This window comes from Ascaphus truei, chromosome 3 (genome assembly GCF_040206685.1).
Source record: "Ascaphus truei isolate aAscTru1 chromosome 3, aAscTru1.hap1, whole genome shotgun sequence".
NCBI classification, from domain to species: domain Eukaryota; kingdom Metazoa; phylum Chordata; class Amphibia; order Anura; family Ascaphidae; genus Ascaphus; species Ascaphus truei.
This window is the reverse complement of record NC_134485.1, coordinates 321272557-321299952: the sequence shown is the minus strand read 5'-3', so window position 1 is coordinate 321299952 and position 27396 is coordinate 321272557. Positions and strand designations below refer to the sequence as shown.

Genomic DNA, 27396 nt, shown 5'->3' with positions numbered 1-27396 from the left:
ATAAGATGCAAAAAGTAACCCATTGTGAGTGCTCATTTCCATGTCATTACCCAGAATCCCTGGCTGCAGTGGAAGCACTGTATGCTAAGAGATAATGGGGAAAGGCAGGGTAACAGACCTGTCTGAGACGTGTGAATGTGCTCACACTGGGTATTGCTATTTGCTGTACAGTAATACTGAGCACTGCATTATTTGCAGCATATTCATTGTCAGATGGGCCCCAAACATGAACAGCTGTTTCACACTAATTATACCAAACAAAACATCCAGAGGAAGAATGCAGGTCGTGGCTTTGTCTTCCATCCATCCCATTCCTCTCGCACGTCTACGCAAGGGGGTGTGCCCTCTGTGTAACGGGCGCTATGTAACGGGCTTACAGCCTCCTTTCTGTCTGGGTCAGTATGCCTAGGACTAGTAGATACTGCCATCTCCTGGCAGCTTCTTGCACTTTCCCCAATGCATACAACGTGATCATTCAGCTTCATGAATATTTTTGCAACCACTGTGATTATTTACATTATACTATTTCAATATGCCGTCAAGCTGCTTCCCTCGGTTGGAGAAGGTTTCTATTACAATGGAGATGAACTCTTCTCTTGCACTAGAACGTGGCTTCACACCAGAAGAGGATTGACGCAGGGGGGGTCTCCGGAGCTGAACCCCAGTCATTTCAGCTCCCGGGGACCCCCAGCTTTCAAAGATACTCAACTCCAAAGGGGGTGCATCACGTGGGCCTAAAGGAAATCACCCCGGATTGACATCACGGCTTTCTATTGGCCAGCAGAGCATGGGAGCGTTGAAAAGCGGCCATTATGTTAGCCGAGCCAGAGTGGCTACTGGCAACCCCGACCGGGAGACCTGTATCTCCAGAAGCAGGGGGTACCCTTAGCTGAAATTAATGGGGAGCAGTTCCAGAGACCCCCTGCTTCAACTATGTAAAAAATGACAAATCATGGGGGGAAAAACGGAAAGCTTGGATTGCTTCTTTAAAGGTTTGTAAAGTATTGAATATGTCCATACATTTATATTTGAGATTCTTCCCCGACTCTTTCGAAGATGCATCCAAAGCACTAGCTACTGCAACAATAAGGATTAAGTGCGATGATGCTGTGTTTTATGAACACAATAAATAATCAGCGCCAAAAAGATGGACTTTCATTATATATTGCTCAAGTCTAGCAACCAAATAGATGCTGTGCTAAAGAAAAATACATTGCATTAAGCGTGTGAGGTTATTAGTGTAGAATTTCTGCATTCATACGTTTTCCACCAGTTCTCCGTGTAAGCACAACACCGTGGCAGCTGGAACTAGGGAGGCCCTGTACTATGGGACCGCAGTACCAAAGCAATTTAAACTTTTAAGAATCGTGTTAACATTTAAGTTTGGATGGATATTTTTTTATCCTGCGCTTCTAGATACATGGCACCTATTTGCCCTCCTTGATCAGCTCGTCATTTGTTTCATTTTATTCCCATTTTCTTAGCATCAAAATCTCTGCCAGGTTTGTGAGAGCGTAAACCCTTCCTTAGCTCTGCGTCAAAAGTGGAAAACCTCATTCACAAGGTGGTCCTCTTTGATGAAGCCACGACGAGAAAAAGAACATTTTACTCCTGATGAGATCATTGCAAAAATTCTTCATACAATGATGTCACTGGAGACAGTTCCAACTGCAGACATAGGGTGGTTAAAATAAAATACAAAGTCAAAACACTTAAGCCATCAAGGTGATAAGAAATACATACAGTGGTGTGAAAAAGAAAGTACACCCTCTTTGAATTCTATGGTTTTACATATCAGGGCATAATAACAATCATCTGTTCCTTAGCAGGTCTTAAAATTAGGTAAATACAACCTCCGATGAACAACACGTGACATATTACACCGTGTCATGATTTATTTAACAAACATAAAGCCAAAATGGAGAAGCCATGTGTGAAAAACTAAGTATACCTTATGATTCAATAGCTTCTAGAACCACCTTTAGCAGCAATAACTTGAAGTAATCATTTTCTGTATGATTTTATCAGTCTCTCACATAGTTGTGGAGGAATTTTGACCCACTCTTCTTTACAACGTTGCTTCAGTTCATTGAGGTTTGTGGGCATTTGTTAATGCACAGCTCTCTTAAGATCCAGCCACAGTATTTCAATCGGGTTGAGGTCTGGATTTTGACTGGGCCATTGCAACACCTTGATTCTTTTCTTTTTCAGCCATTCCGTTGTAGATTTGCTGGTGTGCTTGGGATCATTGTCCTGTTGCATGACCCAATTTCCGCCAAGCTTTAGCTGTTGGGCAGATAGCTTCACATTTGACTCTAGAATACTTTGGTATACAGAGGAGTTCATGGTAGACTCAATGACTGCAAGGTTCCCAGGTCTTGTGGCTGCAAAACAAGCCCAAATCATCACCCCTCCACCACCATGCTTGACAACTGGTATGAGGTGTTTGTACTGATATGCTGTGTTTGGTTTTCGCCAAACGTGGCGCTGTGCATTATGGCCAAACATCTCCACTTTGGTCTCGTCTGTCCAATGGACATTGTTCCAGAAGTCTTGTGGTTTGTTCAGATGCAACTTTGTAAACCGAAGTCGTGCTGTCATGTTCTTTTTAGAGAGAAGAGGCTTTCTCCTGGCAAACCTTCCAGACAAACCATACTTATTCAGTCTTTTTCTAATTGTACTGTCATGAAGTTTAGCATTTAACATGCTAGCTGAGGCCTATAGAGTCTGAGATGTAACTCTTGGTTTTTTTGCAATTTCTCTGAGCATTGCATGGTCTGACCTTGGGGTGAATTTGCCGGGACGTCCACTCCTGGGTAGATTGGCAACTGTCTTGAATGTTTTCCACTTTTGAATAATCTTTCTCACTGTAGAATGATGGACTTTAAATGGTTTGGAAATGGCCTTATAACCCTTCCCAGATTGATGGGCAGCAACAATTGCTTCTCTAAGATCATTGCTGATATCTTTCCTCCTTAGCATTGTATTAACACACACCTGAATGCTCCAGACCAGCAAACTGCTAAAACTTCGGCTTTTATAGAGGTGGTCACACTTGCTGATGATCAATTAACCAAGGGCATTTGATTAGCAGCACCTGTCTGCTAGTTAGCATCTTAATTCCTATGGAAGCAGTAAGGGTGTACTTAGTTTTTCACACATGGCTTCTCCATTTTGGCTTTGTGTTAAATAAATCATGACACGGTGTAATATGTCATGTGTTGTTGTTCATCTGAGGTTGTATTTACCTAATTTTAAGACCTGATAAGGAACAGATGATTGTTATTATGTCCTGATTTGTAAAACAAATAGAATTCAAAGAGGGTGTACTTTCTTTTTCACATCACTGTAATATGAACATTTTAGAATAAATTCATATATTAACCCCTTAGTAGTCCACATGGTCACCTAGTTATGGTCAAACCACTTAAACTACTAAGAACTTAAAGAGGCGATCCAAGCGGCACTTTAAGAAAACTGTTTTTGTTTTAATATACGCAGCCTTTGATTACCTTTACTGAAAACGAATTACCTAAGCTGGCGATCAATTTGTTCTCCTGTAATCGATCAGCAAAGATCCTGGGTCGCAGGGTTCACTAAATGGCTGCCTTTCAGTTTCAATCAATCCTTCAGTCAGTTTAACACGACATCTTTAATGTATTCTTATATTACCACGGTAACATTATCTATTGTTACAGTTTGCAGCTCAAACTGCTGGGGACATATTAGCAACAATTGATCACAAACAGGAAATCTTGCATTGCTGGGGAAGTGGGCTAAAACCTGCTATAGACATAAAAGGATTTGAAATAAGTATATTAAAACGCATTAAAAATGGCACTCAGTTGAATAAAAAAAAATGCAGTATGTATTATGTAATACTACAGAACTGATTTATTTAAAAATACGTAGGATATTGCTTGGATTGTTCCTTTAATATATGTACTTATGGATGTTCTACTTTTTGTATTTAATTGGTAGGGTTTTCCTGTTGCATGTTAAAGCTGCAGTTCAAGCTGCCGTTTAAAAAAAAAAAATAGTGATTAGCTGAGCGGCAGATCGATCCGTTCTCCTGTAATAAATCGCTTGCGGGTTATTTAATTCAGTTCTTGCACAGCATTTTGGGCAATGTAGTTCCTGGAATATGATGAACTGGGCACTGCTAGAGAGAGGGCGGGGCTCAAGAGCCAGAGCCAATCAGAAGGGGAAGATATGCCTTTGCAATGCGGTTAAATCCTTTTCTGCCATAGAGTTTGTAAGAAATCCTATTATATAACCCAATGGCTATATAATAGCTCCCACCTCTTCACAATTGCACCGCTAGCTTTGTTTAACACTGGTTTCTATGAGCCATCACATATTCCGTGGCAGATTTCAAAATCTGCCGCCCCGTGGCACAGCTGTTGTGGCCGCTTCCTTACCTGCCGCCCCCCTCCTCCTTCTGAATCGCATGGCGTCATGTTGCCCTGGTAATGCAACAGCATAACCAAATTTGCAGTTCCCCCCTTCCCCACCTTTTTAACTTGGGAGGTTTTCTCATGTTGCTGTATGGACAGGATCTACTATGGCTGTTCCCCCCCATACAGAGGTAAAAGGGAAGGTTCCCAGTTTAGTGTTAGGACCTGCATATTTGGTTATACATTGACGTGGTATGCAGGCTTATAGCGCTTTGGCCAAAGGGTTTAACTAAATAACCAAGTAATTATTATTATTGAATTATTTACACTTTATACTTATTACCATATATGTTTTGTCAATTTGGATGTAGCATTCTGCTCCCCCTGTCTTTTGTATACATTTGCCACACTCAGTATATATATATATATATATATATAATGTGGTGGGTGTTGGGGTTTGAGCGTGCTGGGAAAGTGTGTGATATCTTTTTACTAGCAGCAAACTTCTATAGGGAGGAGCGCGGTAATATGTACAGTCTTCCACAGATTGTAGTGAGATGTAACGAACCCTGCGTCCCTGTGCATTGTCCCTTTATCTTGTATAAAATGTTGTACTGCGACACGCGAGAGATTGTTTTGTGGGTATGTGCGGGTGCAGATGAGGAGGTAGCTCTGTAACCTATCTCCTAAAGATGTGTCTGTGTTTGCGTGTGACACCAGCTGGGCTCCAATACCTGAAAGGATTCCCTGTTTTTGCGTTGCTGACGCCTCTCCCGAAGTTTCGTCCTCTCCTTGTCCTCTGCCTCATCTTTCTCCAGAGCACGGATGTGCTCCTCAAAGCATATCAAGGCATCTTCCTTATCCATATCTGTGGGGAAACAAGAAGTACAAAAACAAGTCGCGGCAGAACCCATCACCTTTTACAGCAGTTTAAGTGGCGAGATATAACAATGTATTGTTGTATAAGACAGGGGTTGCTCCAATCCAGTCCTCAAGCCCCCTTAACAGGTCAGGTTTTCAGGATATCCCCAGCTTCAGCACAGCTGGCTCAATAAACCCCTGCTTCAGCCCAGGTTGCTCAATTAGTCCCTGCCTGAGCACAGGTGGGCCAATCACAGACTCAGCCTTTGACTGAGCCTCTGATTGAGCCACCTGTGCTATACTGCTGGGATATCCTGAAAACCTGACCTGTTAGTGGTGTTTGAAGACTGCAGTTGAGCCCCCCTGATCTAAGGTGTCATCATCTATACTATTTGCGATAAAAGCTAAACACAGAATTATACTGTGCTTTTACTATTTTGTTATTATTATACATTATTAAACCCTGAAAAATGAAAAGATCTTCCGTGCAACTCTTCATGACATAGATAAAGATAATGGTACTCACATGGTCTTATGCATAAAGATCGTTGTCTATTTTTTGGATCTATCTTTCGGACAATGCTGGAACCCGAAACGTTGATCCACCTTTCTGCATAAGACCAAGTGAGTGTAATTATCTTCAGCTACAGACCTTGTTCCAGTAATCTTTGGATTTTCGTGCATCCGTGGCAGTACACCTCATGGTTAAATGTGAATGCTCTTTAAATACAACTTTTAGCAGTGTCGTATTTAAGTTTGGGAACTATAAATGTATTTGATTTGTCATAATGCAGAAATGAGTAGGATTGCAAATTGCGGATAATGCATTTCACCACTGGGTTTAAAAAGAAATGTATCAAGTATGTATATGTCCGGGGTGTATCCTGAATAGGACGACACTGATACACATATCCACTAACTATTAGAAGGAAGATAGTAAGCTTTTTATACACTCTTGATTCAATTTGAAATGTAAGAATTGCTCACTTCCAAGACATCAGGTCATAAAAGTGACATGGTCAAGGGAGAGGTGACACACGACTGTCAGGATACACCCATACAGGCAGTCCGTTTGGACTTACTCTCGCTCAGATCAAAGGATTATGAGGTATAGGGACTTGTGTTTTGGGCACACGGTGCGCGTGTGGGGTCTCACATTTCTACCTCATGATTTTACACTACAGGCTGGTAATGGTAATGTACAGATGTTGCAAAACAAAAGCTTCTGGCAGGAGGGTAAGCTGTGGTGGGGCAACCGAGGCTGCCCTGGCACCGGAGGAGTAACGCTGCGTGGGATCCGATACGGAAGCATGGACCTCTTGCCATGGAACCACGGCAGACACTGTCTCTGGCGCCGAAGACTTTTGCTTTTACGGGCGCAGCACCGGAGACCGTAAGCATTGCTACATCTGTATATATGCTCTGTTTTGCTCCTTTCTATTTTATAAACTCTTATTTCACTCACTCTACTTCATTTTATATTTTTCTCTGTACAAGCACTGTATCGCCTTTTGTTAAATTAAATCTGAAATGTACTTAGTATTGTCTTTGGGCGCTAATTGAACCGGTTTTACCTCTAAAGGGATTGATCTTATCTTGTGACACATTTTTACCACTTTTTTTTTGTTAAATTGGAAGAGTTTTTGTGTTAAATGTGTGCACTTATCTGGGGTATCAGGGACTTCCATGGTGTAAGCCCCTTAAATTATTCCTGCTGCTGGCAGCGTAAATAGGGTGCAGTGTGAGGGTTTGGGTGTTTGATTGCTCATTTGTTGTGCTCTGTGGGGAGGTGAGTTAAACATCTGGGTTTCCCATTTTTGCTAAACCCTCACATACACACACACACACAAACACACACACACACTCACGACAAATGGTATTGTCATATGTGCAGGAAAAAATAAGTAGTCCTTATCTGCCGTAAATGTGGAGAGAGACTTACTCTGCAGCTCTTCATCCTCCGCAAACATTGGGTTGTCCATGAGGTACTGTTGGGCCTCTGACCATGTGGTCTGAAAACAAACATTACTCATATTGTCCAAAATATTCTTCAGTGCTTGCACGTTGCGTTTCCTCAGCTGCTTGGCTTGCTCCTAGACAGATAAGTTACTTCCAGTCATTCGTTTTAGCTTTAAACCTAGAAATGTTTCAACTATTAGTAGCCGTCCAAGTAAGATGACGCCTGATATTGAGTATACCATAGTATATTTCAATGCTCAGCACTAATATATCATTTATTGTATGAACCAAGCAAGTGGGAACCCTTTCCGGCAACATACTGCCTTAAATGGCTCCCCAACTTGGAAAAGGTTAAGGTTTTTTGATGCATTACTTATCTAAAAGGGTGATGCATACATTCCCTGATGAGTTGCATCTTCATTTTTTAACCCCTCTTTACCTTCTCTTTCTTTGCCAGGAAGAAGAGCACATCGTCATAAATCTCCTTGCGATCCCGCTCTGGAACCACCGACCATACTTCAAATTCTCCAAACATCTGCTCTGCTTTCCTACAAGGGGAAACTGTTTGGTCAACAATGGCTCTTCTCCAATCCATCTCAACCAAGGGGATCAGTAAAATCGAACTTCATGATTGTTAAGACAAAAAAGCTTGGAAATAACGTCTTAACTCCCAGCAAACACACACAAGATCCCAAAAATATAAAAATACAGTTGTACTGTCTACAGAAGCACAAGAATAGAGGGCAAAGAACTACAGCTGCCAGAATTCCATTACACGTATTGCCCAGAACAGAATCATTGAGGGCATTACACTAATCCATATGCAGTGAAAGAGAACTATGCATGCAGGAAAATGCACAGCCTGTGCAATATATGGATATATAGTAGAGTGAATGATCTTAACCATGCATAGTAAACGTTATTTGTTATGTTTATTTCATAACTGAAGATATGTTCAGTAGTTTCTTTTTTTTTTTTTAACTAGGACACAAGTCTAACTGTAAAGCATTTCAAACACTGCATAACGGACACTGCAGAGTGCTACACACGTAGGTTAGGAAAGGCTGCTGCCACAATGTAACTGTGATCATAGCTCAATTAGAAACCAGTTGGTAGAAAAATCATGAAGACAATCATATTGAAGAGAAAAAATTAAAATATTGATGCACATTCGTATTTCTCTGAAGGAATTTTGGAGCATTTCAGAAAGTAAGCAGGATACAAAAGCTAAATTAATTAAACACATTTTGAAACTTTAATGCAAAGTATAACTAGACATATGGCACACGAATGTTTGTGGTATATTGTTTTTTAAGCATGTGCTATAAAATGTTGCTACAGATTTACAAGGTCCACATACTGTACTTGTATCATGCCACAGGTACATAAATATAGCACAAACACACAGTAATCTGTTCATTCAGCTGTAGAGGGATATATATATATATATATATATATATATATATATATATATATATATATATATATATATATATATATATATATATATAGACACACACACACCACAGTAAAGTGCTGCTATTGATTTTTTACATATTTAAAATCAATAGCAGCACTCAACTGTGGAGTATTAATAATATTATATATATATATATATATATATATATATATATATTTATTAATACTCCACAGTTGAGTTCTGCTATTTATTTTATATATGAAAAAAATCAATAGCAGCACTCTACTGTGGTGTGTGTGTGTGTGTGTGTGTGTGTGTGTGTGTGTGTGTGTGTGTGTGTGTGTGTGTGTGTGTGTGTGTGTGTGTGTGTGTGTGTGTGTGTGTATAGAGGTATCTGTACCGTGTTAGCCGAGCTTAATAATCAAAAACGAACAGACGATACCGTTCTGTGGCTAACAAAATGCTTTTATTTGTGCGAGCTTTTGAGATACACTGATCTCTTCTTCTGGCGATGACACACACACATCACCACCCCCCCCCCCCCCCACCCCCCCACACACAAATACAGACAAAAAGCCTGATGTTTCAGCCTCCAGGGGGACCCTTGAGTAAGATCCCCTGGGGACCGAAACGTCAGGCTTTTTGTCTGCATTATTAACTAGTAAATTACCCATTTTTTCACATATATACATTATATTAATACTCCATAGTAGAGTGCCGCTATTGATTTTAGATATAAGCATCAGTTGGTAATTGTTACAGTAACAGGAATGGACGTGGGGACAGAGGTAGAATTTGCAGAACGTGAAAACTTGTACATTATGAATTAATTCTTCAAGAAGAATCCAAGTAGAAAATTGACATAGAATGGACCAATGGAGTCAAGAATGAAATTGACTATATCCTAACGAACAAGAAATGTAATTGAAGACTGCACAGTCTTTAAACGGTTTGACACAAGGAGTGATCACTGATTGGTTTGCTGCAGATTACATCTGAATGCGAAGTTAAAAAGAAGAAAACGAATTAAAACGAAGATAAAAACCATCAACATCAACAACCTCAAGAATAACAGCAGAGAATTCCAACTAGAACTGAACAATCACTTCAGCTTGCTCAAAATGCATTGGGACACTTTAACAAGCGATTATGAAGAACTTTTGAAGGTTGTAGTTAGAAGGGCAAAAAAATAATGGAGGAATCGCTAACAAAAAACAGGATAGGAAAATATCTGATGAGACAAAACAATAAAATGAGGAGACGACAAGAAATTAAGCAATCCCAATACATATGCAGACCTCTGCAAGACAATCCGCAAACTTATAACTGAAGATGTAGGAAAATATAACAGTGATATGGTGAAGAAGACTACTGAAGATAACAAAAGCTTAAAGCTGCAGTTCAAGCGATATCCTACATGCGTTTTTTTTTTTAAATAAATCCGTTCTGTACTATGTAAAAATACTTGTAGCGTTAAAAAAAAAACATTTTTAAAGACATTTTTAATGTATTCTAATGTAACAAGCATTTTTGTTCCAATAGCAACCATATACAAAGTCACATCCCCGTCTGAAACAGCATCACTTTTTTGATCCCTGCCCTCTCTAGCAGTGAACCAATTGAATCTAGTGCCTGCCTGGTCACATGATTTTCCTCACAGAACTTTGGCTGTCAGGGCAGCAGAAGATTACCCAAGACGCATTTAGTGAACCCCCAGCCGAATTTCAGCGATTGATTACAGGAGAACGGATTGATCAGCAACTTAGCTAATCACTTGTCAGTGTGTAGATTGTATTGATGCAACAGCTTGAACCACAGCTTTAAAGAATACAAAGCAACGACTATTGGTTAGGAAGAAGAAAACCTATTGCACTCCAATAAGACGATGGATCGATTGTAAAAGACTGTGCAACTATCATAAAGAGTTGAGTACTTCAACATGAAATTGTACGCGAACACAGGTAACACCGGGCATAATCCAGCAGAGGACAAGCGAGAACAAACCACTGTGCGTCCTTCCAGAAGAAGTGGCAAAAGCAATAAAATCCATGACGAATGGGAAGGTTCCCGGGGGTGGAATTACAGCTCAAATCTTGAAAGAAGCTGGGGAAGAAGTAGAAAAAATCCTCGCAAAGCTCTTTAGTTTACATGCTGCCTGAAGCACAAGAAAATTCCAGAGGAATAGAGCAATGCCAAAGTTATCCTCATCCCCAAGAAAGGAGAAAAAGGAGACCTCAAGAGCTACCGACCAATCAGTCTATTTCCAATCACTTACAAGATTTTTACAAAGATACTCACTAATAGTCTATACCAGACCCTGGACTTTGCCTGGTCTAGAGAACAAGCGAGATTTCACAGTGGGTACAACACAATGGACCACATCCAAGTCGTACAAGAAGTGATTTCCCAAAGTAATGAATACCATCTACCACTCATTTTAGGATTCGCAGATTACAAGAAAGCATTTGATCTGACCACACCTCAGCGGTCCTAGATGCATTAAGAAGACAAAATGTTGAAGAAACATTCATTGATATTACAAAGAACATTCACGAAAATGCCACATCAACCATTAGATTACAGGAAGATACAAGCAAGATAAGGATCAGCAAGGCAGTGCGGCAGGGAGACACCGTGTCACCAAAGCTTTTCACTGCAACACTTAAAGAATTTTTCTTTAGCCATTAGATTGGAAAGAAAAAGGAATCAAAATCAACGTGAATATTTGAGTCACCTACAATTTGCAGATGACATTGTTATTTTTGCCATAAATCCAGAAGACCTACAGCCACAAATTGGAGTACTCACCGAAGCAAGTAGGAATGTGGGCCTCTGTATGCATCTCCGCAAGACCAAAGTGATGTTTGTCGGAGATGCATATTTGCTTATTAATAAGTATTAATAAGTTTCTTCCTTAAATGCCAACTCCTTCACTGTTCAACAAATGTGTCAAGTCAGCACAGATTCAAATAAATGGAACTAGAAGTCAAAGACTATGTCTACTGTACCTTGGCCGGCAAATAACAAAATCGATGGGAACCTTTTGAATTAAATCAATAGGAGAATGAAGATGGGATGGAGTGTATTTGGAACAAACAAAACAATATTCCAAGGGAAGCTTCCACAGTGCCTCAAGGAGAGCGTTTTTGACCAATGTATCTGCTTGTGTTCATATCTGGATGTAAAACTTGGACCCTAAATGTGAAGATAATTCATAAGCTTCACACAACAGAAAGAAGTATGGGGAGACATATTCTGGGTATTACCCAGACAGGAAAACAAATGTGTTTAAAACCAAACAAACGTCTCTGACATCATCACAAGGGTGAAGAAATGAAAATGGCAGTGGGCAGGACACATCACAAGAAGAAATTACCATTGTTGGATAAAGATGGTACTCGACGGGATTCCAAGGGAAACGAAAAGACCAAGATGATAACCAAAAGTAAGATGGGAGGATAAAATCTGAACATTTGGTGGAGCAACGTGGAGAAGAGGTTTGCAACCACAATATGTTGACGATCATTTGGAAGGCTATCATCCAGCAATGGATCGACAAGGGCTGAAGTGTGTGGCTACTAACGTGTACAGCATATTGCTGAAGTGTGTTTATACAGCTAAAATAGATGCACATACCTGCAACATACGGTTATTTATTACAACACACACTGCATGTAGGCTGTGGCATGTGATACAACAGTATATGTTTTTTTATGCATATACTGCACATAGGCTATAGTTTGCTATATGGCTGTATACAGTGCACATACTTGCAGTGTATAGTTATTTAAGTATACACTGCACGTTGGCTGCCTGCAGCATGTGATACAGCTGTATATGGTGCACACACCTGTAGCGTGTGATTGAGGTCATCTTCTCATGTTGCTCCAGGAAACGCTGCACTTGCTCTTTAGCCTCCTTGGCCCTGAGTCGAGTGTCTTCCTTCTCCTCCTTCTCACGCTGAGCTTTGTAGGCGTTGAACGCCTGCTTCTTTTCGCTCAGCTTTGGAAGTGCACTAGAGAAGTGGGATACATGACAGCTACTGAGTGTTTACAGCCACTGCTGTGGAGAATGATTGGTGGCAAATTAGTCTTAGACTTTCCTTAAAATAGCAAAAAACATTCAGATCCCAAACCTTGGACGAGACCTACCCTTTGCCCCAGACCACAAGAATTAGTTTGTAACAGTGCATCATTGTGCCTGTAAATGAAATGTAAATAGTGATATACACCGTACAATAAAAAAAAAGGTCCATATTCACCAAGTGATGCTAGGTCATTAGACATTCCATTCACAGACACGGGATTCAAGAGGACCTATTCTCTTGAATCCCGTAAAATGTATTCCGCTGCTGCCAGACGTCTCGTGGCACAACACTGTTTAGTAAATATGGGCCGATAGAAGAATAAGTTCCGTATATAATACAATAGAACATCCTTGCATTTACACATCATTCCATTACAAGATCATTATATTTCATATTTACATCATATGCAAACATCCATCCTTTTGGGTGAAATCCAGGAAGGTTAGTTTTTTTACTATATATGACTATGCTGGTTGGGGTAATAATGAAGTGCGGTCCTTTTTGTACCTGCCAGTTATGGCACTGTAAACGAAGGGCCAAATTGACATTATTTCAGTAGAACAGCTAGATTTGAACTGATGATCTTGTCGACTCCATGTTAAAAACAAAACGACGTAACAAAGGATCATCGTTTTAGAAATCGCAGTGCAGGATTCCTACCTGTACCGGGGATCATTAATAATCATTTTCATTGCTTGTTCCCATGATGCGTTGGAAGGAACACCCTGCAAATAAATATATTTGAGGGTATATTTACTAAAGTCTCCCAGTGCAAAAAAATAAAAAATAAACATATGTGGAATGTTTCCCTTTGATAAATCTTGTGTATTTTTGACACTGGTTTTGTCACAGTTCCTAAAGCCAGGAGCACAATCTTTGGTGACAGTCAGATTGCTGACAGTCACATCAACATCACTAAACTAAAGTCTCAATGAACAAGACACAGTACACACAGACGAATAGCGCTCTTGTGTTCTAGTTGTGCTCTTGTAGGCATACTCTGCTGAGAGCCTTCTGTCTGAAAGAAACATTGGAGAATATTTTATTTTAGGGCCATGTTTACTAAGCAATGCTAAGCCATAAGACCTTAACGTGGCATAAGACATTTTACGGCCCATTTATTTGATCTATGTTCCCTATGTATCACAGAAACAGCCTGCCCATTCCTTGACACGACAACTACCTAATGGAGACTCCAGCAAAGTATTTAATTTTTTTTAAATAAAAGTATAAATTAAAGAGGTAATCCAAGCAGCACTGAAATTTTTTTTTTTTTAAAGCTGGCAATCAATTTGTTCTCCCGTAATCGATCAGCAAAGATCCTGCTTCCCTGGGTTCACTAAATGGCTGCCTTTCAGTTTCAAGCAGCAAACATGTGAAATGTTATATATATTTTCTTTGAAATCAGTTCTGTAGTATGAGACAATAATGACTGTTTTTTTTTTTTTAATTCAACTCTGAATGCAATTTTTATGAGTTTTAAAGCATCCTTTGATTTCTATAGAAGGTTTTAGCCCACCTCCCAAGCAGTGTGAGACCGTTGCAACACTTTCCTGTTTGTGAAAATATGTTGCTAATGTTTCCTGTTTCCAGCAATTTGAGCTGCAAACTGTAACAATAGATAATGTTACCTTAGGCTGCGTCCAGGGTGATTCCAGCCGGGCGGAGGCGCGCTGAGGCTGAGGGAAAGCGGGTGCTTTCCCTGGCCTTAGACCGCGCGCCGTCCGGGGGCGTGTCGGGGGGGGAGGGAGGGGGGCTCTGATGTCACGGAGCTTGTTCGCCCTCATTGGGCGAACCGCTCACGTGACCGGCCCTGCGCTCCCATGAGCGCGAAAATCTAAAATCTTTCTAAGACCTATGCTTCCGCACGCTTGCGGACGCGTGCGCGAGCCCCTGCTAAAGCCGCTGTCATTGCGGCTGCAGGGGCTCACTGCCGAGCAGCAGCGCGCCTCAGCACGGGTCATCGCCTAAGCGCTGACCATGCCTGAGGCCTAAGTAATATAAGGATATATTGTGGCTGTTGAGTTACACTGACTGAAGGATTGATTAAAACTGAAAGGTGGCCATTATGTTAGGCACACAATCAGGATTTTTACAGATTCATAACAGGAGCAACAAACGATTGCCAGCTTACAAAACAGTCGCATGTTTTACATATACAAATTAACGAGACAGAAAAAAAAGGGGGTGGGGGGAAGAGAAGTAATATTACTGCTTTCCATCAATCCTTCAGTCAGTGTAACTCAGCAACTACAATGTATCCTTATATTACTAAGGTAACTGTATCTATTGTTACAGTTTGCAGCTCAAACTGCTGGGAACATCAGCAACAAATTATCACAAACAGGAAAGTGTTACAAAGATCTTGCACTGCTGGGGAACTGTGCTAGAGCCTGCTACAGAAATCAAAAGATGCTCTGTATGTTAAAACTCGTTAAAAATGGCGTTAGGAGTTGAATAATATATATATTTGTTTTTAATGTAATAAGTATTATCTAATAGTACAGAACTGATTTATTTAAAAAAAAAAATAATCATATGTAGGATATTGCATGGATTGCTACTTTAACACGTCACTGATAACGTCATGCCCTTCTCTCTGTTATATGTTACCTTATCCTTCAGCAGTTCCTTGAAAAATAGTTTTGCTTCCTCTTTTGTGTTCCAGTTATAGACTCTCTTCTCTGGTTCCATCTTTTCACTGTCCTCCATTCTCACCGGGATGCTGTGAAAGCAATAAAACCAGAATTGCCACAGAATCATAGCACAAAAAGCCACCTGGAAGACTTCCAGAACCCAGGCAGCTGCAGCCATACCAACCTCGCGAAAGGAGATTTCAAAACACAAAAGCACTATTGAGAGGCTCAAGGTCAAAAGAATGGAACGTGTGTTGATATCCTCCTCATTGTCTGGAGCGCTAACAACTCTGCTCTCTTCCCATTATTGGTTTCTACTAACATTGGATAGCTTAAAAAAAAGTTTCAAAAACAAAATCATTCCTCTCCTCTTATTTGACTTGTTTTATTTCCAAGGAGAGGATCGTGACCTATGTTTAATCATATAAAACACAATTGTGCAAGGTAAAATGATGAATTATGCATGTGGTGAGAACAGGAATAATCTGATTTTATATGCTTTGAATTTAAACATCAGAGCAAATGCAACAAATACTGTAATGATCGCCTTGCTGCATAGTATATATATATTATCACAATAAAGTCATGTAAAATCGATAGCGTTTGGGAGAAGTATGGCAACCAAGAGGTTAACCTCCTCTAAAATAAAATGTAAAAAACAAAACCTTTTTAAATTCTGGCAATGCAAGCCTGTGTCCTTACAGGTAGACATAACACAAACTTAACAAGTTCACAACCCAGACCCACAGTATTATTATATATGTATATATTTATTTGAGTCAATTGGAGTGATACTGGGAAAGTGACCTAAATTCATTGCTATATAAACCTTATGGGTACATGGCTTAAAGTGGCTCAATGGGGGCAGTTAATGTTTTGCAGACAGCCCTACAGGTAGGGGAAAGATGCTTATTTGGATTGGAGAGCTTCAAAAGAGTGTGTGTGTGTGTGTGTGTGTGTGTGTGTGTGTGTGTGTGTGTGTGTGTGTGTGTGTGTGTGTGTGTGTGTGTGTGTGTGTGTGTGTGTGTATATAAATATATATTTACAGAGTAATATTTTCTAAGTGATGTCAGTTATACATATTTAAACAGTGAATATACACGATTTCTGTTATGTATATTGTCTGACTGAGGTAGTGTGTGTTGCCATGCTGCTTTTTTCATTTCCACAAAGAACCTCTGGAACATAACACGAGCCGCCCCAAAGGCATCTCCGTGAGCGAGGATCTCCAATATTCCTTCACTCCCTGTCCACCAAGACTGCATGGAAGGGGTTAACAGCAGGAGGCCAAGAGCCAGTCCAAAGACCCTTGGAGTCCATTAGCCCCTCCCCCTTGCGTGTCTAACTGCGGTACTGTGTGCTGCAATGTTGCTTTTTCCTTTCCACAAAGAATCTCTGGGACATAACACGAGTCGCCCCAATGGGTGTCGTCATTTGCGGACGTTCGCTGCTGTTTGGTAATGTTACAGCTGCTCAGTTGCTTCCGATACTCGCCAACCCTCTGATCCCCTGTACCCAATGTCAGCTTACCCTGCCTATAGATTGTAAACGCTTTAAGGCAGCACCTCTTCTAACCCCATCCTACCTCCTCTAACACAATTGTAATCCTGTCTGTAAATGTTACTTATGCCCATAATCATCTCTGACTGTTCATGAAATATCTGTAAATGGAATGTGTATAACCTTTGTTCATTTAATGCAACCCTTTATTATTATAACCTTTTTTTCCTCTCTGTCTGCTGTGTATTGTACTGTATGTCTTTATTTACATAGCGCCATTAATGTACATAGCGCACATTCACAGCCGTAATACGCGACAATCATAATAATAACAAATATAAATAACAGATCATGGGAAGAAGAGCTTCAGACATAAAAGTAACATTTTAGGAAGAGGAGTCCCTGCTCGGAGGAGCTTACAATCTAATTGGTAGGGAGAACGTACAGAGACAGTGGGAGGGTAACAAAAGAATTCTATTTAATTGTAGTTGTTCTCAAACTGACTTTAATGTAATGTGATGCCCCCTTAAGAGAAGGCCTGTATTAACTTAAAAATATATTTTCATCGTCATTTATTTTTTTCAAATAACAGATAAGCGATGTGACTCTCAAGGGTACAGAAGGGACTGTCACCTGTGACACCTTTTGTATGCATCAAATTACCCAGGATGCAAGGATGTGGGTACCATTAACCTGGTGATACTCGGGGAGAGAGGTGTGGAGTATTTTATACTCCGATTAAATTGGAAATTAAACAATTCTCGTGTCCAATCGTAGCTAGTTGTAAAAATGGCTCAAATGGGGGACAATGTAAAGGGGGTTTAAGGCTGCACACCACAATATAAATAAATACATACAGTTTACCGGTGCTGCTGGTTCAAGGAAGTACCTGCCAGGCAAATTCCAATGTACACTGAGGAAAAAAGAGAGATCCAGCGCTCCACGGATTTCAAGATAAATGAATTTATTGTGCCACACGACGTTTCGACCAACAGGTCTTTTTCAAGTGATTAGGCATGCCTAATCACTTGAAAAAGACCTGTTGGTCGAAACGTCGTGTGGCACAATAAATTCATTTATCTTGAAATCCGTGGAGCGCTGGATCTCTCTTTTTTCCTCAAATGGGGGACAGGCAACACCCCAAGAGGATAATCATGGATCTGGAATCTCTGACACGTTAAAGCGATAAGGCCGCAACCATAGGTGCAGGCGCGCGCCGCGACCACAAATGTGTTCCACAATGAGGCTACCCATAGTGCGCAAATTGTTGGGGTTTTTTGCACGACGGCCGCATCACGTGAGCGGTTCAGCCACTGAGGGCGAACCAACCGCGTGACGCGTCGGCCACGTCTCCCGGTCACCTCACAATAGCCTCCAGCTATGTGCATGTTTCGCGCGTGACGTGACGCAGTCTCGCGCATGCACTAGTCGCGGCTTAAGCGTTTGCGTCTGAACCCCACAAGGCAGAATCTACCTAGGGGAGCACGTCACGTGTGTGGATCACATGTTCATGACCAGTTGAAGGAGCTGTTACAAGACTTTCACTGAGAATGTATAGGTTTTCTGCTTTACTTCTTTTATTTTCACAAACTGACTATGTTCTGTATGTGATTTTATAATCCTGTATCTGTAACAAGCACTGTAGCCCTTTTTTTTTATATTAAATGTAATAAGTTGTCTCTGAGCTCCAATTGAACCTATTACCCTTTGAAGAGATTACGCTCATTTGCTGGCACGTTTTGTATTTTTCTGGTAGAAAGCATGGGGGCTGGGTGGGGAAATGGACTCCTGAGATTTAAGTCCTTAAATTAATTCTGGACGTGGCAGTGTAATTGGGCTATAATGTTACCGTGTTTAGTTGGGGAGTGCTCACTGATTGTGCCCTGCGGGAAGGTGAGTGGAACAACTGAGGGGCTAGTTGTTAAACCCTTACACACAGACACACATATATGGGTAAAGCGTGTATGTAACAATAGCATTAAAGGGTTAATAGAATTGGCAGAGATCACATGAAGCGGGTCTTAAACTCATTTCTCCACCTTCAGAGTTCTACACCTCACACCCTATGATGCTAGAGATGCCACTTGCCACCCCCTGCACTTGTATTACCTATTAAACACATCTCTCTGGTACACAGCAGCATCATCCTGTGGTGCTTCTATCTCAGCCGTGTCAATGGGCTCCGGCATAATGGGCTGGGAGAGAGTCAGCTCCTCCGTGGGGGCCATTTCTGTGTCTGAGGAAGCTGCAGTTGACGGGCTGGTGGCAGCCGACTGGTTTTCGTGTTCAATGCTGGAAAGGAGAACAGATGCCAGGTCACAGTCTATCCAGGAACTTACCATACTGTAGATATGTAATCTCACTTCGGCGGCTTCGTTTCTGCATTAAATTGATGCTGGGAGAAATATTTAGAACAGGCACCTCTCATTGTCATTGGGGAGTACATACTGTATATGGAGCAATAGGAGTTACTTTTCATCATCATTTCAATTATTTAAAATATAATGAGTAGGAATTAAAAGTGGCACGCTCACTGGGTGCGCTTTTGCATGTCACTACCCAGAATCCTTGTCTGCAGCCTAACCACTGCATGATGTGATAAAGAGGTGAATGAAGCAGGTTGGGGGGACCTGTGAAAGTCATGCAAACACACTCGTGGTATTCTATCTATACATCTAATATGAATTGTTGTCAGTGCAGATTAGACTCATTACAGCATGATGTTCTTACTTAGGGGTGAGCCTCTAAATAGCCCATAACAAAAGCAGCATTTATGACGTGTCCACTTCTATCTGTTAAAGTGTTTCAAATGTGTTATGGAGCCGTTTAAGACCTCTGAAGCAAACGCTACAAATGGAGCAAAGATTTGCATATTGAGTTTGCTGCTATCCTTTTTACTGCAGGTACAATACACACAGATGTAGCTAAGCTCGGTGACAGCCGGGGTCACGTGACCGTGGGGGTCGCAGCACTGGAGAATTAACATTGTGAGAGGGGTTCCATTCGGAGGCACGAACCCCCCCGCAGCACGACCGCGGACAACTTTTGCTTCTAGGACCGCGGCCCCTGGGAACAGGGAGTCTTGCTACATGTGTACGTAGCTAAGCAACAGTACGTCTGTAAAGGGGAGGTCCCACTTATCTTACAAAGAATATGTTGCTAAAAAATTTTTTTTTTAAAAACCTTCTATAAATGTAATTGATGTACTTATATAAATTGAAACAAACTAAAAGCAAAAACAAACATCAGTTTGGTTTTTTTACTAAAAGGTGTTCTTTTTTGCGGGGACACTGAAAAGCAGAAATCCCTTGGAGCAAGAGATTGTGTCTTCCTCTCTCAGATAAAACAGGACAGGGGAGGACACTTTGCCTTGGAATGGGCAGGTCCGGTTCGACACCCAGTGACATCACACAAAAGAGAGAAGCTAATAAAAGTGCAACCGCTTCAAGATTTATCTTGCCATGTTTTACATGTCCATTTTGAAATTGGGTTTTCTTAGTACGTGCAGGTTTTGATTAAAAGACACCAATCAACGAAACATAATCCCATAAATATGTCACCGATAAAGGAGCCGTGCCAAATGAAAGGGAGTCACTGAGGATGTATCCGCATATGCTGTATATCAGGGGTGGCCAACTCCAGTCCTCAAGGGCCACCAACGGGTCAGGTTTTCAGGATATCCCTGCTTCGGCACAGGTGGCTCAGTCTTCAACTGCACCACCTGTGCTGAAGCAAGGATATCGTGAAAACCTGACCTGTTGGTGGCCCTTGAGGACTGGAGTTGCCCAGGTCATAGAAACCGCTCCAATCTGACCCTTAGTGCTTCATGGGTAACCAGTAAAGTTCTTTTTTTCTACAGATTGGAAGTTTATATTGTGAATGGTGCACATTAGAAGCCTCCCATCACCAGGTATTCAAGGTACCGCCTAGTGGTAGATAGAACACGCATTAGTGAAACCCCTGTAGCCTGCTGTTCTGTGCGCCCCTGATGTTTACAGTCTCATATTGAGCAAGGGATCAGGGTACCATGATTCATGTAAGTACCTCTAGGGATAGACAAGGCCACTATATACCAAGTGGCTAAGTAGGTGTTACTGCTGCTTAAGATTCTTATGTGGGAGAGGTCGGCGGTGCATTGCAGAGTAATGTTTTGTGGACATCTTTAGCAGTAAAGGGGTTCATTCCAAATAGCTCTATATCCTATGTTCCATTACTGATCCACCTCTCTCTTGCCATTATTCACCCCTTCCTGTCACCTTCCTCCTCCCAGGTGTATGTTTTCCCATGCTCTCCTGCCCTGTCTATATTTTTTCCCAGGACTTACCCAGCTGCCTCCTCTTGCTTTATCAAAACTGGAAAGGAAACAGAGGTGTTAGTTCCATAGCACAGAGTAAATGGTACACTCTTGCAGCCTTACGTTCACTGCTACAAACACGTGCATTTTAAACATGCATCTTAGCATTAGTCAACCTCCCACCTATTTTGTTGATTGTTAATGGAAACGGTTAGTAAAAAAAAAATGACATGACAACTGTATTATAATGTGATGTATAGACCACAAGTTTCTAACATTTAACACACATGCAAACAAATTGCTAAGCATGAAGACGCACATTTTGGAAACTCAATACACACACCCCATCCCATTTTTCCACGTCATTGGCTACAGTAAAAACAAAACCTGATATACTCTTCAGGAAAGTCCCACCTCTGAAGGGAATACTAGCTCCTAGTCAGCTAAGATCCCAGAGTAAAGAACACCGTACTCGTAGAACTCATCTAGGGCTAGTAGGCAACGATAAGTGTAGCAGATGCAAAATATGTCAACACAAGCCAACAGATAAATATATAACCTCTGCCATTATTGGAAAGATATATGAGATACACAGGTTTATCCTTTGTAGTCTAATCTAATACAATGTGATTGTCTACTCCAATATATTGGAAAAACTAAGAGGAACTTAAAACTTAGGATACTTGAGCACCTTAGAAATATTAAAAACATTCCTACGTTTATAGAGAAGAATAAACCTCTTACACCTTTATTGAGTCATTTAAGATCTGTACATCATGGTGATCCTAGCAAGGCAAAATGCATGGGTACTGAAACAATAGTACCATCTAAAAGTCTGGGGAACACAGATCTGTGTCTATTAGAAAGAGAACGATATTGGATTTATACCTTCCAATCGAAATTCCCAGGAGGATTTAATGAATATGTTAACACCTTTTTAAAGATAAATTACATTCTGCAGTGTTATGACTATGATCTCTGTATCCATTCTCTTTTTCTTTGTTACTTCTATGTTTTTGTTACACATATATCTCTAGGTGGTTGAAGACGACTTCTTTTTATATAAATGTTGTACTCATGTATGTCAATATATATTCATTTCAATTTATGGTACTGTATATGTGGTTGGTGTTATTTTCTACATCAACTATATATATATATATATATATATATATATATATATATATATATATATATATATATATATATATATAGTTCCATACAGCTGACAGACATCATGATCCGAACTTAAACATTGGCAGTACTCTGCAGCATTGCTTCTCCCATCTCCCCTCCTGAATACACCTACACTTCTTGTAAGTTCTATTTTATATTGCTGTGTTGTTTTTAATCTTCTGGTCCATATTTTGTGGACCTTTTATGTAATACAATCTGGTCCTCTGCATTTTTCTTTTGTCTATAGTACATCATATTTAAAGAATGAGGAGTCCCTAAGATGTATTTGAGGCATCACCTGCATGTGGCTACTCCTACTTTGCAAACATTCATTTACACAGGCACATAACAACTGAACAAGCAATGCTACAACTGGAAATGTGTTTATGATGAAAAGAAGGAAAGTGGCATGAAAGCACTTTTTAAATGTGACTAACAAAATAAACACATTACAGTATTTATAGGGCAGAACCAGGAGTCCAAAAGCCACCAACCCAACCCAGCGCTTCTAGTTGCTGCAAATGTCTCACCCTCCAGTTCCTCCAGGTCTTTGGGCTTGGTCCAGCGCGACTCCTTGGTCTGAGAGTTGTAATAATAGGATTTTCCTGTGTCAGATTTAAACGCCTTCCAGGAACACTGGGAGAGAAGAAGCTGAGGAGAATACAAAGTAATCACCAAGGGAGCAGAAGGCAGCTAACGGTGGTGTCTTTGAAGTGGACAAGTCCATTTGGGGCGAATGTATAAATGGATGCAATACAGCTTCATGCTGTAAAACGGATGCTTCCAGAGGCATTTTAAACATGCATCTCTAATGTATTTTGTAATGCTCACTGCTTTCAGCCCTATCCTGTTACCTGGGGGGTTGGGTACAGTAGGAATAAACAGACGCACACATTATAATGATGTCCGTATAAAGTTCTACGTCGGGGACTCTGGCTTTTTACCCTGTTTGTTGCATTAATAATTTCCCCCAAACCAGACGTGGCATAAATGCCCCTGACTACTGATTTGTGTCATATAGAAGGCAGCTGTTTAGCAAGTGGACAAGTTACATGTGGAGCAGACTCCAGCCAAGAAAAGAAAAACTATTTTAGTTTAGTATTTAGTATACTGACTGTATACATTCCCTCTTTATTTATTTGTGACTTTGTTTCACAAATAACATTAGACTACAACCTATGAATAAAGTAAACTACTGTATCATTCTTAGGAGAGGACAAATCCTTGGCATGCCTTTTCTTTGTAATAGCGACTTCAGGAGTCAGTTAGCTAATGGTGGCAGTAATGGGTCATACATACTAAAAGTTCTTTTACGTCCGTAAAATAAGTCTAGATTTCTCATCTTGTGCTCTAATAAGCTCATGTTTAAAGCAGCAAAGTGTGAACAATCTTATATGTTTTTATTTAATTCGTTCTGTAGTATTAGATAATACGGTTTGCATTTTTTTAACTCCTAATGCCATTTTTAATAATTTTTTTGAATGTTCTGATCCTCCTTCGGTTGCTACAGCAACCATTTAGAAAGTCCTATCAAATTCCTCTTTTGAAACAGGCTCTTACACACACCTTACGGAGTTCTGTCCTTTGGCAACAAAGTATCACAAATAGATCTGTGGCTGTATTCCAAACAGGAGACTGTCTATCACTCTGAAAGCTGTGACAATAATGTGTTACACTTACTAATATAATGTTACATATCAGTGGCAGCATTACACAAACTACAGCACAAAGTTAGCCCGCGGCAATAGTAAGGCTAAGATTATAGTCCTTACTTCCGCACGCGCCCGATGGACCGCACAGCCCCAGCTATGAGTGAACTTGGCTGCAGGAGATTGGGGAGGCGTGGCGGATGAGCCCCCTAGCTGGCTCGCCCTCATTGGCTGAACCGCTCACTAGACGCTACACGTCACGCGGCCACGCTTGAAAAGACAAACATTTTTTGTCTTTTCAAATCTCGGTCGCGCCATCGTGCTCCGTCGTGCGCGCACTAGGGCCGGCCGCATAGGGATTATGCCATTTGTGTTTGTCGCGCACGCCAGCGCCGAGTATAATCTCACAAAGGCCTGTAAGGCAATGCCCGCGGCCATAAAGCGCGCGTGCACGAGCGTTACCAATTGTTCGCGAGACAAAATCTTTTGATTTTTGCCGCGCGACAGCCGGGTCACGTGCGCGGTTCAGCCAATGAGGGCGAACCGCTCACGTGATGTCACGGGCACGCCCCCAAACATGGAATTAGAGCTGCTTTTGGTCGCGTCTCCTCCTGACCAGACCCCACAGGCCACGGATCGCCTGTGTAGCAGGCGCACGTGACATCACACGCTCAGTCGCGCACACGCCTACTATGTACAAGCCCTTAGAAAGCGGCCATTTCGCTAGGTAAGCAATCAGGATTTTGACAGATGTATAACAGGAGCACCAAATGATTGCGAGCTCAGGTAAGAATGCAGAATTCTACATTGTCGCGTGCTTCACATATACAAATAAGGTGGAAAGAAGTGTGGGGGGGTCGTATTGCTGCTTTAAGGAGGATGTATGTCAGCCCAATTACAAGCTTTGCAATACATCATTTTCTTAGCCCCTGAAAATGTATTTTTCAACTGTAACCACCCACGATGGCACTAAAAGTGGTGTTGAAGAAGACGTCCACGATATAAACTTTGTAGCCCAGTCAACTTCTTCACAGCATTGCTATTTGAACAAATCAAATATTGTAACAGTCACATCACTGAAAATAAATATGTTGAAGTGATTATTTAAGTGAATGTGAAAATCTAAACTTGACAACCTCCTCACTCACTGTATCACTCACTGTATAGTGTGCTATTATAGTGAGTAAGCTGTGACCTCAAATGCGTAAGCACGGCAAGATCTTTAGTAGTTTGCTTCATACTACTGTACTAGATTTGCATTAGCTAGTAACTGCAACATAGCACACAAGCCTCACACGCACAAGGGATTCCCCTTTACCAGACCTGTGCTAGTCAGTGAAGTCAGAGGCGTCTCACCTCTGCTTTGGACTTCAGCTCATCTGGCTTCTCCCACGTGGATTGTTTGGTGTCGGTGTTGTAGAAGTAGGTGCGGCCGTCGGGAGCCTTGTGCTCGCTCCACAGGGACTTCTATTAAAACAAGCAAATGTGTCTGGAAATGGCAGGAAAAAGCAGTAACTCGCTCTACACAAAAACTTTTTTTTTAGGAATGTCCTGAGCAGTTGCGCTGTCGCCCGCTGTAACCTTCAGCACGTACAGGTTTGACGGATAAATGGAGACGGTTAGAAACATTTATTAAAGAATATTAGAATAGTGCAACATAATTTGCACTGCATTTATTTCCATTGTTGTCAACTATTTCAGGAGAACCTCCCCACCCCCCCTTCTGCTTTGTGGAGTGTAACAATTTAACTCTCGGTGCTATTTAGAATCCAACATCGTGCTGAGAGACGTTTAGGAAATTAGCACCGAGGGGGCATTATAAAAGTAGAACACACAACTGAATGCTGAGGGGGTCTGGTAAAATGTTCCAAAACGGAGGGGCCGGATGTGAGAAGGAAGAACAACCAGCTTCTGTCCTAGGAACACTAACTAGACTTTGGGGAGTGGGGGGGGGGGGGTGAGGGGTAGTCAGTAAGTTTTTGGTTGCGCCAGAAGTAGCAAACTGCTCATTTAGTTGAGTAACATATCAAGGATGTTTTTGTATAATAATCAGGATGTATTTCAGTGGTTGCCAACCTATTTCAGCAAGCATATCACAGCCAGCGGTGTTATAATGGCATAAGAGGGCAAACCAATATACAGAATGAGAGAGACTGAAGTGAGTCTGAGAAGATGTACCATACACAAGGACCTTTTTCAATGTGCTGTGAGGCCGGGAAAGGCAGCATCAAAGCATATTGTATAGGGACCAGTGTCAGTATAGTTAATGATAGGCAATAACACCTGCTGAACAATATTTCACTTTGCCCAGTGTTTTAGGTAGGATTTATTTCAGTTCTAAGTACCTAGTTTGGCACAGACTGAAGAAACCATTTTATCAATGTGAAATACAAATGAGAATGGATCAAGACAGACTCCTAGGTATTAAATGAAGACACTAAGACACCTTAGAGCACTGCTTGAGACATTAAGGCCCATATCGAGTTGATGGGCCAGAAGGTGTCTCATGGCTTTGCAATGCCAAAACATATATTCTTGGATTGCTAATCTGGGAACCATCTAAGAATATGTTTTGATCTTTTTTTTCTTTTTAAGGTGCAATCCCACTAACCAAGTGCAAATATGGATTTTATTTTCATACATCTCATTTCCCATTGTGAAAAACTAACAATTTGGGGGGGGGGGGGGCTGGGGAGATTTGAAAATGGCATTTCTGCAGCATTATTCCACTGGATATGTATGTGCCCTAGTTGTCCCTTATAGAAGTAGAACATATTGTGTTTGTTTTGAGGTTTGTATGAGTTTGATGGTACAAAGTACAATCGTTAAAACTATTGAGAGAGTCTGCACTGCAATTAGACTCTTTAATAAAATCTGCGGTTTCTGTTTTTCTGGGAAAAGCACAGCCCTGCCCCTTACTCCCCTGATTACCTACTTTCCCACATTTGACACGGAGACAGGCAGAGAGAATAAAAGTTGGATATGTGCACAAGTGCACTTTTCACGAGCATGATATAGAGCACCATGGCGCTAATACCTTCCGGCTTTTATTGTACCTCAACGTTAGTATCTATGCCCTTCTTAATGAGCTTTCATCTATTACGCTTCCTCGGGTTGCTATAGCAACTAATTAGGAAGCCCCAGCACTTCCACTTTTGAAACCGGCGGCCTATTGGGAACCTTGCGAGCAGGATCTTTGCCGATCGATCACGGGAGAACGGATCGAAAGCCAGCTTAGGTACAGTAATTATATTGCCTTAAAGGTAAGCAACCGCTGCGTCTATTGAAACAAACAATACGGGGGGAAACAACAACGGCAAGAGGCAATGCCACTTATTAAGGACGGAAAACCTTTTCTTCTGCTGTAATGTAACAAGTGGTCGCCGGCACTGTTGCATTAACAGGTGTTGTTAAAGA

General features: G+C 41.1%; 1 protein-coding gene across 10 annotated transcripts in view; it reads right to left on the bottom strand.

The window, feature by feature from the left end:
* Nucleotides 1-27396, bottom strand: part of PRPF40B (pre-mRNA processing factor 40B) — a 56477-nt gene that overhangs the window by 14814 nt on the left and 14267 nt on the right. For 8 of the 10 annotated variants that reach the window (XR_012799942.1, XM_075591188.1, XM_075591192.1 and 5 more), the window contains 10 exons: nt 25336-25446; nt 22861-22981; nt 21185-21212; nt 18970-19152; nt 15338-15449; nt 13385-13449; nt 12488-12652; nt 7657-7765; nt 7201-7351; nt 5132-5265 (listed from right to left, as the gene is read on the bottom strand). Coding sequence is in view for 9 of the 10 variants with exons in the window: in XM_075591188.1 (XP_075447303.1) it covers nt 5132-5265; nt 7201-7351; nt 7657-7765; nt 12488-12652; nt 13385-13449; nt 15338-15449; nt 18970-19152; nt 21185-21212; nt 22861-22981; nt 25336-25446 (1179 nt within the window). In the remaining variant the exon portion in view is untranslated. The remainder of the gene's footprint in view (nt 1-5131; nt 5266-7200; nt 7352-7656; nt 7766-12487; nt 12653-13384; nt 13450-15337; nt 15450-18969; nt 19153-21184; nt 21213-22860; nt 22982-25335; nt 25447-27396) is intronic. The other 2 variants (XM_075591190.1, XM_075591193.1) reach the window with 1 other exon arrangement.